At 37.2% G+C, this 12465-nt stretch overlaps 1 protein-coding gene across 1 annotated transcript in view; it reads right to left on the bottom strand.

The window, feature by feature from the left end:
* LOC113233435 overlaps positions 1 to 12465 on the bottom strand; it is a 269815-nt gene that overhangs the window by 29185 nt on the left and 228165 nt on the right. Inside the window, exon 2 of the mRNA XM_026468570.1 lies at positions 11635 to 11675. Within this exon, the coding sequence (XP_026324355.1) occupies positions 11635 to 11648 (14 nt within the window). The 5' untranslated portion in view covers positions 11649 to 11675. The remainder of the gene's footprint in view (positions 1 to 11634; positions 11676 to 12465) is intronic.

The raw sequence follows: 12465 nt of genomic DNA, 5'->3' as shown, positions 1-12465 counted from the left end.
CTGTCAGTTGAACAAACGAAGACTAGAGCGTGAATGACGCTCTGTATACGATTTTAACGCCCTATAAGTTCGGACACTTTTTAGCGCGGACCCGACGTCCATATAATTGCAAGTCAATGATAAGAAAATAGGAAATTAACGGTCCAAGATCGCAATGACGTTCAATTACATAGATTTACATATCTCTTGATTTACTGTTTAAGACATTATAAACCTTACAATATCATAAAAGTTCCAAACTTTACACATTGAAAACTCCTACGCATAAATCAAGGTTACTCACAAAGTAATAAATCCATTGTCTTACACTTTGCTCACATTTCATTTTGCAACCAGTTACAACAGGCCTTGAACTTTTAGCTTATAAACGAGATCATTATCGAAACTTTAAAGTTATGATTTAGTTTACTAATCTAATCTATTTGAATGGCCAGTTATGAATTTGGAAAAAGGTAGGGTGACAATATTTTAAGTTTCGAATACTATTTATAACACAATTTTTGAATAGCTATATCATAAACCCATTATACGTCCCTCTACTGAGTACGGGTCTTTTCTAAGGAGAGGATTTAAGCCACAGCCTGTCATGCTGGCCCAACGCAGGTTGGGGATTTTACACGTTTTCTAAATCGTGAAACACACTGAAAGCGAGTGCGTGTGGGGTCGGGAGCGCGGCGGGTGTAATTCCGGTATTTATATGAACGACATCATACCACGAGCGGGTGCGTGCGCCCGTCTCGCGCCCACGCGTGGTGTGTTGTCATCCTTATATAAATATTAAAATCACAAGTACATTCCGCCACTAGGATTCGAACTGCTGACCTTTCACTTGAAAAGCAACCGTTTTCCCACTGGACTACCGCTGTTGTTTATATTTGGCAATTTGCCAAAATGTCCTTGTGAGTTATAGCGACACAGACCCTAGAGTAGAACCTTTTTTACCCCTTAGACATGTTTATTTTAGGATAGTAATAAAAGAAACGCATATAATATTCAATTTCGCAAGAACTGATACCAATTTTTATTCAGTAAATTTGCAAGCTGTTTCAAGTTTAAGCATCTCTTACTAAATAAACTCACTGATTTAAATACATGATAATATATTGTAGTTTTTATAAACCTTCTACCTTATAGACTTACTACGAATACATTTACCATTATCAAAAATGTTTAATTCTAGATGACCATTGTAAACAGTCAACAAGATTTGTGTAAGCTGTAAACTAGTTAATGTATCAGTACAGTGGAAAAGAGAATAACTCAAAATCGACACTTTTCAGAAGAGGCAAAAAACCATATTTTTATGGGTTGTTCGGATTCATGAATAGTACTTTTTATTATTTCTAGCTTTAGGTAAGTTCTAAGCTTTCGTTTGATGAGTATTGGTTAATTATTCAGTCATATTTTCTATATTTTTTCTAGGTTTTTTCGAGTTGCGTCCTAGTTTATCAGTGCTTAACGGTAATAACAAACTTTAAGACATAAAACGACTTATTCCCTTATCTGTGACTGTTATATGGTTATAACAATACTTATGATACAAACCACATTGATAAAAGACATAAAATCGTTAAAGGAATAAAACGACAAGTTTTCTGTTTAACCAATAACAACACGATATAGTCGCGGGTATGACCAATCGTGTCCAGTCGAACAAACGAAATGCTTAGTTATACCTTTATGTTCACTGTGGAATAAGGCAATAGTCGCTTTTAGTCCTACTTTTCTTCCTCGTCATTAGGGAACAATACGAAAAGTATTTAGTGTAAAAATATGTCTGTAGTTATTCGTTAAACTTGCATGTATTTTTCGAGTTGAGAGCACTTGTGCCTTTAGACTAATAAAAAATTCCCGATAACTACAATTATGCCTTTATAAACAATAAAAAAACGACGTTAGGAAACCGCTAGAGAGACATCCTTTTGACATGTTGTACAATCGGACACGCTGAAGCTAATGGTGCAATAAAAACAAAAGGGCATAACACGTCTTATTCCGTTTTACACTGGAGGCACTGATATATTATTCATATACAAACCTTACATACTCACAATTGCTACACATTGAAAATGAAACTATTTTTTTCGGATCTAATTCGCATATATATATTTTTTCAAAACAAACCAGTCAGCCGTGAACCGCGCGACCTTGTCCCCTCAAGTTTGCTTAATTTTAAATCCTCTCAGTTCATCAATCAATGGCATTTGTACGTTGGTTATTCTGCCAAAAGTTAAGAGTAGTAGCTTGTAAGTGATCAGCCACCGAGTTACTATTCAATATTACAACATTACAAATACAATATTCAACTGCCATTAAATTTTTTTGGTATTCTTCAATGGCGAGTCGATGACGTAGGATAGTAGCAGTACAGCTCCTTGTGGAAGAGTTCGCCCAGTATTACCACTTTACCTATTTCTGCCGCCAAGCAGTAATGTCAGCATTACGGTAAGGGTGCTGGTGAAATTACAGGCACATGGGACTTGTCAACTTATGTCTCAGGGTGACGGGCGCAGCGGCACTGCCGCTTAGATCTTTGCGATTTAAAGCACTGAGTGGCTTTGTACTGTCATGGACAGGCTTGTAGCTTACGACACACAACTTGTTCGTACCGACACAAAAAAAGACGATTAGCGTCTGCCTCGCGTTTGCATCGCTGCTAAAACTCGCTGTGTGAAACCGCTCTTAGGGTGACGGGTGCCAGGTTTTCTCGTGTGAAATTTTAAATTTAAATGTACTTTGCCCTTGGCGCCTTTTCTTTACCTTCAAATACGAATACTTAGCTTTATATGGAATTGCATGCCTATTTTTATAGCTATTGATTTGTAAAGTGTATGTTTCAGTAAAAAGATGTATCAAGATTGTTTACATTTAGTTAAGTACCTAAACAAATGGACTATAGATGCGCACGATTGTTAATATGCTATGCGATACTTGCGTGAGATGTAATTATTACAGAGGTGCACTTAACTGCTCGCGTGCAGTAGCACACATGCAGCGCATTCGCAGATCTGTACACACCCTTACAGGTACTGGAAAAAATAGTTACATCCCCAATCAATACATCATTTATGCGAAAGTGTATGTCAGGATCACAGCAAGTGGAAGGCCTACCCTGATGGAAAAGGGCGTAATGTGTATGCATATATGTAAAATAAAACACGATCAACAAATACCTCTCATTCGACCGCTTCTAAATTGTTTTCATACGAAAGTGTTACTGAAACAATAACACAAAAACCCATTTCACTAATTGAAATGTCCAAAAACAAGAGTTTCGAGGAATGCTCAATTTGTAAAGTTTTTTTTACAAGGCAGAATATCAACAACGCTACGAAATACTCAGTTATTTTACTGAGCTACACACCTTTTTATCTCTCACCACTATATTAGTTTATATTTAGTTAATGTGTTGACATAAATAAATAATTTTATTATCATTATTTATTGGTGAGACGCATTCCTAGTGGGTTTTAAGTAGAGGGAGATAGGGGAAGAAAAAAAACGACAACTGCCGAACAACAACAAAACGTCAAAAAGAATACAAATTTGAAAAAAAAGAACTATGAGGGGCGCGCGGGCAGCTGAAAAGTAATCTTCCTAAGTATGAAATAAAAGGCGACTACAACTACTTTTTCAATATCCCTGTAAGAGAAATGCACTAATTGTATTATGTTAGAAAAGGATATTAATCTGTTGAATAAGTAGTTACTAATATCTTAAGCAAAGCGAAACATAATAAGCAAAAGAGTGTTGCTAATTTCGAAAAAAAAAAAGAACTAACAGCTAATACTTCACATGAGTGGCGAGTGTTATTTTTAAATTGGTTTTTTTTATGATACAAGGAGCTCAACTGCTGCAAAATAATAGTGCAAGTTCTTATTTAGTCATTCCCCATTTGTACAAAATCGCAATGAAAATTTTGTACACATATGAATGTGTTATAGTAGTGTAGTGTTGTTAAACAAGTGTAATTCCAAATTTGCAATACATATACATTTTCAACTGAAAAAAATCGCTTGAAAAAATTGGCTTTATAAAGAAACTTACTTATTTATTCAAACTCTATTGCATGCAAAACAGTACAAATTGCGGACTTAATGCATTTTCTACCAGTTAACTGAATTCGGAATAATTAACAGTGCATAACATGGGAATTAAAAACAGGTGGAGCAAAGTTTAAAAAAAAATGTTACTAATAACATAATAATAATAATAACACACACACTCAACATAGCCCCGCACTAGGGAAACCCTGTGTCGCGGGTGCCATGGACACACATATAGACAACCACAAATCACACCCAAACTCACGAGAGAAACAAATGTAGGTCATACAAATATTTCTCCCGGCCCGGGAATCGAACCTGGGACCTCTGCGTGGCAGTCCGGCATGGTAACCGTTCGGCCACAGAGGCAGTTAAATACTAATACTAATGTTACATTAGTAATACTAATGATGCATAACATACAATAACACTTGCACACCGGTTTTCATGGTGTCGCCGTCTCTGAAGTCCCGGGTTCGATCCTCGGCCCTCGGTTTGACCCTTCCAGTTTCGCTGTTTATAATATTCCAAGTCGTTTTTACCACATTCGCGTTGTATCGTTTTCCCTAAATTCGTACTAATAATCAGTTATTTGCCTGAGATGTGAAAATTTAATTAAACCCACGTGATACTTAATCCAATGTCATTGTTTGACTTCATAAATCAAAGTGACAAAATGTTAAATTATGAAGTTAATTATACATTCAAGTAGATTGATGTAATATAATATTGCTAAATTGAATTCTGTTGTTATACGTGCCTTGATTTAATTGTGTGCCCTATTTTAAATTTAACGCTAGCCGTAATAAATTAATGTATTTTTTATGATGTCAAGTGACGAAACGAACAATTCGTGTCCCCGAAACCCCGGGTGGTAAGCGACACGCCGATAGCAGTTGCAGTGCCACTCAGAGCTTCAAACTGCAAAGATCTGCGGGGCACTGCGCCAGTCACTCTGAGATATTAGTTGACAAGTCGCATGTGCCCGTAATTTCACCAGCACCATTACCCTTCAAAATATACATTACCGCTCGGCGACAGAAATAACTAACGTGGCAGTACTTTTCTGGATTCTTTCACAAGGAGCTCCACTGCTACTAAAATTCTGTTTTAAGTTGACACTCTGACGCAACGAGAGGTCAAGGAGACAATTCTCGTACGTTATTGTCTTAATAATAATTCACATCCTCGATGTTTAAATAAAATATCACAGTATCGTACTGTATAAATGGGATTCGCTAACAAGACTTGAGCAAAACCATAGGAAATGTGCTTTCAAAACTTATAGTTTATTTTAAAACAGAAATAAAGGCAGTGACAAAATAAAGAAAAGGCGCCAAAGGCAAGTACATTTAAATTTAAAATTTCACTCGAGAAAACCTGGCACCCGTCACCCTAAGAGCGATTTCACACGGCGAGTTTTAGCAGCGATGCAAACGCGAGGCAGTCGCTAATCGTCTTTTTTTTGTCGGGACGAACAAGTCGTGCGTCGTAAGCTACACGCCTGTCCATAACAGTTGCAGTGCTACTCAGAGCTTTAAATCGCAAAGATAAGGGCACTGCTACTGCGCCCGTCACCCCGAGACATAAGTTGACAAGACCCATGTGCACAGGCAAATTTCACCGGCGCGCTTACCTTTACGGCTTTACGGCTTGGCGGCAGAAATAGATACGGTGGCAGAGTTTCCCTAGACGAACTCTTTCACAAGGAGCTCTACTACTACTAAACCTACTCGTCTATGCAAACGCTGAAACAATCGCGCGTTTGTAGCGATGCAATCGCGCGTTTCACGAAAGCGCGTCAAAACGAATCATGAGCGCAAACGCAAGATAACTGCTGTACACTGTTGAGGAGTCCCTCCATCATCATTTCCATCATCAGATCAGTGACCCAGAGGTCACCGTAACGTTTTATTTTTATTAGAATTACATCTATGTGTCAAATTTGATTAGAATCCCTTAACGGTAAACTTAAAGGTAAAATATTTTCTTCAAATTTAAATATATATTGAGGAACCCTCCTTCCAAAAAAAATATGCAGCTATTATTGACATGCCATAGACAATATTTGTAACATTAAAAAAAACCGACCTCAAAACTTCGTGGAATTACATTTATTTGCCAAGTTTTATTGAAATCGGTTACTGGAAAGTGCGCGAAACCGGATTCATCCCCTAGTTTGCCACCCTTAGAGGTTGAATATTTTTTTGTTCAAATTTAAATGGGATCAACACTGAGGTACCCTCTTTCCAACAAAAAAGAACCATCAAAATCGGTGTACAAAAAGAGTAATCGTATACCTCCTATTTTAAAGTCGGTTAAAAAGACAAAGTTTCTATTCTTGTCGCGCAATGTCTATATTCCATGATACTCCCTTGGAAAGTCGTACACTTTACAATATGTGCTCCATAACTTGTAAAAGTACATCTACATAAATTTCCTTCACAAGGCAAAGGAAGTTCTAAAGCATTTTTCATGCGCATTCGCAAGTCTAACTTTCTCAGTTCTCCTCTGACAATACTTTAAAGAGCACTTTTTCAAAAACATACTTATTGTTTTTATCTTTTAAAAGTAAGAACTAAAATGATTCTTTAAAAGAACTACTAGTTTCAATACAAGCTTATTGTAATCCTTCTGTAACACTTCATAAGGGTCTTATAAAAAATGTCATAATCACATAATATTATACTTCGTATACTGAAGCGTGTTAAAATGTTATAGTACCATAAAAAACATAAAAAGGTTTCTGCTATAACATACCAAAAACAATATAAGTAAAATATCAAAGTACGCGTAGTAAAAACAAGTTTCTAACATTACTACAGCTAATACATCCGCGGTGTTAGCCTGTTAATGCTGTCATCTTTCATATAAAAACTAAAAGGCAATATCTCCTTACTTACGTTTGAACGTGGGTGCACCAAAGGGAGCATTAAGTTAATTTAAACGAGACCTATGTGTCCCGGAAGAGCTTGCAGTCTAGTAACGAGCCTAACGTGATAGGGTTTGAATAAACGGACCTCGGTGGCCGTAGCATGGCAGAATATGTGTGATAAACCTCCCCGTGATAATATTTAATTCAGTTAATAAATCTAAGTTTGCTTATTTGGTAATTAACTAATTTATACATTTTGAAGAACAAGGACAACAATATAAAATTGCGCTTATTCATCGCCGCAAAAACGATGAAACATAAAATAGCAAAGGTACATTTGCTTATCTGGTAATGAATTATTGTTAGACATTTGCAGAACGAAGACAACGATATGAATTTGCGTATATAGCTATTTTTGTCGTTTAATCATCATCGCCGCGAAAACCATGAAACAAAAATATCTTTTCATTTCGTTTGTCGCGCTCGATTTTTACGTTGATAAAATTACTGTGCAAATGTTTTAAAATTAGCTGCGACCTTGCAGCCATGTTTGGCACTGTGTTAATCTTTTGCAGTCATTGGTCGCCGGCGCTCGTGATGACATAAAAATGTTTCGTCACTGCACTCGCCATGTTCACTATTGCGATAATTTTTTTTAATTTTTTTAAGTTTATCACTCGAATTTGACAGATAAATGTGGATATAACAGCTTTATCGAGGCGGCATACTACAGGGGCTGCTTACGATACTTGGAGAATTAAATTTCTCCTGTACATTTATTATAACTATTAAAGAGTGTGAAACACACAGAGAGCGGGATTGGGCGCGGGTCGGGTGGGGACAACACACGCGCAAGCGCCCGCGCTCGTTGTGTGTTATTATGAATTCCATCACTTAACTCTGCTGCAAAGCTTGAGTAGAATTTAAAGCTTTGTTAGTCACTTTCGTAGATGCTACAATAATTACTGTCATCATTATCCACCGATGTTTTCCTAATTCCTATAATTATTATGTAATTGTCTGGGCATGGTAGCCTAATGGTTTGACCTACCGCCTCTCAAGCAGAGGCCGTGGGTTCGAATCCGGGCTCCCATCTACGTGTTTTCGGAATTTATGTCTGAAATTGAGTTTGATATTTACCAAGAGGTTTTCGGTGAAGGAAGCATCGTGAATATCGTGATGAAGCCTGCACACCGAAAAAGATTCGCAAACTTCGGAAAACGTGAAATGCACATCAGTCAAACGTATAATCAGTTTAATTTTCTTAAGTATCGATTGAACTATAAATCCGATAGTATCGACTATTGACAGATTTACTACTGGCGAGCAACACTAGTTCAAAGCTGCATAGCAACATAGCACTAACGGCTTCCCCATACGTTTAATCCAATCGGAAATTTGCCGTTCTGTAGTTAATTCAGCGAAGCAGATGATATGCGTCTCTGGTACAAGCTCCGACTGGTAATCAGATTAGCCTTTTGATATGCTCACGAGTTCCGTATTGGAGCTTTATTTGATTATAATCAGGAGTACCGTAAATGTGGCCGTAATTAAAACGGTATGAAATGGTACCTCAGTATTAGTCCCATTTAAATTTCAAATAATATTCCACCTCTAAAGTTGGCAACCTAGGGGATGAATCCAGGTTCGCGCACTTTCCGATAACCGATTACAATAAAACTTGGCAAATAGATGTAATTAGTAAGATTTTTGGTCATAGACCAGTTCGAAAACAAGTACAATTCTGAAATTAACATTAATTACTTAGTCACCCGTGACAATGGGAAACGTAAAAAGTCCGGAACGTTAAAAGACATAAATAACAATATTTATTTAGATCCGGAAAAAAGTAATTTCATTCCCAAGACTAATTTATTTGTCATTTGATTTCATTCTCTAAATCGTCAGTACATATTTAGGTTTATTATTCTTAGATTTCCTATACAAGTGGGAATGAAACTATGTTTTTAAATCTAGATCGTGTGTGTTTGCTTTTTCAAACACTCGCATGGTCCTTCATTATATAATTTTAATTTACGTTTCATTTCAATTCAAAGAACGAACAAACGGCGAGAACTAAAGACCTCTGAAGTTCTTGCAGAAATAATCACATGATGATTGCGACCTACTTCTGAAAGTGCTCTGGATTTCGTTAATAAATGAACATATCATTAATCTGACACCAGCATGACGTCGGTCAGGGGCACATGGGACTCAACGGCTTCTGTGTAAACAAGATATAAAATTATTTGTTGTTATAATGTATTATTAGTTGTTTAAAATCTTTACAAACAGGAAGGTGAAAACCAAAAGGTCGTAACATTAATAGTGAAATTTTGGATTTATAGTTAGATTCACACTGGTAATTAAATAATTCTTATCGGATCAATTATTTGGATTTTCAGTTGGTTTAGTGTGAATTATTATGAGAAATTAAACTTTTTATTTTCTTTTTTCTACCCACTTAGAAAAGTAAATGAAGAATTTTTAAACGGCTATATATACCTAAATAATTTTTATATTCGAATTTTTAACAAGTCGCGCGCTTGTTGGTAAGCGACATGGCTGTCCATAACAGTTGCAATACCGCTCAGAGCTTGAAATCGCAAAGATCTGAAGAACACTGCCACTGAGCCCGCCACCCTGAGACATACAATTGTCAATGGTGGTACTTGACAACCTGTAAATGTTGATGTAATTTCACTGCCCTAATGAGCGTTTGCGCTGGTGCGCAACAGTCGTAGTTGTCCGATAGTTCCGAATATTAGAAATAGCGGTCCGAAACAGTGAGCAATATCTTTGGTCCGAAATGTCACAGGGATAATTTTAACTCTAGGTGTCCAAGCGATATTTGTATTTTCTCGGATTCGAATTGGACTTAGTGCACAAGCGACGTCCGAAGTGGGTCCGAGCTTTCTAGATTTGTATACTCTCGGATTCGGAATAAATACGAATCGAATGCAGTGCGAAGACGCGTTTACCCTTCAAAACCGGAACGCATTAATGCTCACATTACTGCGGCAGAAATAGTGGCAGTACTTCTCTAGATGATCTCTGTCACAAGCAGCTCTACTACTTATGGCTTTCTTTCTTCCGGATCATAAGAAATCCGATTACATCAACTGTGCTTTGAATTAGTATTAGCAAATGATGATATTCAAATATTTGCACTACAATTTGGTACAAATTTTTCTTTTTATCCATCGTGTAAAACGGGCAACAATGTACGAAGCTGTCATTATTGAGCATTAAGCTGACGAGGGTATCAACTATTGTTGCCTCAACGCCTTTGATGGTTTCTTGATAGCCTATTTAGGTGTTAAGCAAACTTTCAGAATTTGCAGGCAATTATTGTGCACAATATAAATGTGGGCTCAGACGTTCGAGCCCAATGTAACAAGAGAAGAAGATACCTCGACTTTAATCACCTATTTACGGTAAAAGGTTTCCTTTTACGTATTGCTGTCAGTAACTGAATTACTTTCCCTTTGGTCCATGTTTTGGCTGTGCCGCAATCGAGTTAATTAAACCTTACAATAAGATTAGTGCAACAAAGAGAGTATACATTAGGTGGAAAAATTTAATTTTCTAGATACAGTACAAAGTCGGAATATAACCTTTTTATCGTGTCTAGTGATGGGACGAACAAGTCGTGCGGCTAGTGGAAAGCGACACGGTTGTCCAGATCAGTTACAGTGTGACACGAAGAGCTTTAAATCGCAAAGATCTGAGGGGCACTGCCACTGCGCCCGTCAACCTGAGACATAAGTCGACAACTCCCATGTGCTTGTAATTTCACCAGCATCTTTACCTTTCAAAACCACATATACAATACTCACATTACTGCTTGGAGGCAGAAATAGGTAAGATACACATTGCTATTCCCTTGCTTTTATGTCGCTTCTCACGCATGCCGAGCCTAATGCTGTTAACAGATTGCATCGATCGATCTTCGGCTGCATGAAGACGGTTTCGACTGCATGCAGTTAATGCATGAAGTTTTATACGAGACCTCAACTACATGGTAAAGGTGTTGATGAAATTAAAAGCACACGAGACTTGTCAACTTGTGTCTCAGGTTATCAGAGGCAATAGCAGAGCTCCTCACAGATCTTTCCAATTTAAAGCTGTAAGTGGCAGAGAGACTGCTATGGAGAGGCTTGTCGCTTAATACCAGGCACACAACTTGCTCGTCCCGTCACTAGGTATCATAGATATAAGATAGTAAGCCAACTTCAAAAGTTAACGGGAAGTGGTTGAGATCCAATAATTTATCCCCATAATTTGCTAACCTTGGAGGTGGAATATTTTCTTCAAATTTATATGAGACCAATACTGAGGTACCCTCTTTCCAACAAAAAAAGAATCATCAAAATCGATTCACGAATACCGGAGTAATTGCATAACAAACACACAAAAAAATACAGTCGAATTGAAAACATCTCCTTTTTTTGTCGCTTGTCGCTAAAATCGCGCCCTGTCATGCTAGCGGTACAGGTAGTAATGATTGTGTACTATTCTTACGAAAAGGAGACTGTTGCACATTGAACAAAGTTAAATTTCAACGTAGTGATCTCAAATTAGCAAAGTTCCAATGAAACGACCAACAAACTTGTACCCAGCGTTCCAATTTGGACGGGCAACAGCAAACGTCAGCGGCTTAGTCAAATTAATCGAACGGTCAAGAGCTTAACAATCACAATATTGGCTTACCTCTCTGAGTCCATGGCTCACGGCGCCAGCTTCGCTCCAAACTGCAATGAAAAACACACATTTTATTTTTGTATCGAGAAATTGAGAACGCTAAAGTCAAAGTGAAATAATCTTTATTTCATAGGTAAGCAAATTACACTTGAAATCGTCATACTGATTAAACTCTAATAATCATTCGTAAGGCAGAATCCCCTGAAAAAAATGAGCAAGAAACTCTAGGGGTTGCTCTTTTTATGCATACATTTGAATACATTTATCATTACAATACTTAATTTAAAACATTTTATATCAAGAATATTTTATTAAGTATATTAAGACATTATCGTTTTGCAAATATCGGACTCCGACAACAAAGAAAAGATAAAACTTTCAGATGGTTGGCAGCACAAGGAGACGACATCTTTCAGAGCATCCGCTTTGCCTGCCCATTGAGTGCTGACAAAGAGAAATGCCGATTGACATCGTCAAGAGTGCAAGGATGAGGTAAAGCGTCAGTCTGAGGCCTAACTAAGCCAATAGACTTCAAAAATTTCCAACTATCAGATATATGACAAAATCCTGACATTAACATGATTGACCGACATATTTTGACGATGAAACGACTCAACGATGTATTTCGTTTATACTCAGTTATTTCAATAAAAACCGACGTGACAGCTCCAACGTTACATAATTCATTAACGGTTATATTATGAACACATTTGTTAAAATGGGAATGGGACCGTCAACCGTGACCATGGGACCTGTAAAGGGCCCGAAACGTCGGTTTGTTTGAAAAAACAAATATACGCGATTTAAATCCGGAACAATAGTTTCATTTCCTATGTGTAA

This window comes from Hyposmocoma kahamanoa, unplaced genomic scaffold (genome assembly GCF_003589595.1).
Source record: "Hyposmocoma kahamanoa isolate Upper Pololo Valley unplaced genomic scaffold, ASM358959v1 78, whole genome shotgun sequence".
Lineage (NCBI taxonomy): Eukaryota > Metazoa > Arthropoda > Insecta > Lepidoptera > Cosmopterigidae > Hyposmocoma > Hyposmocoma kahamanoa.
This window is presented reverse-complemented; position numbering and strand designations above follow the sequence as displayed.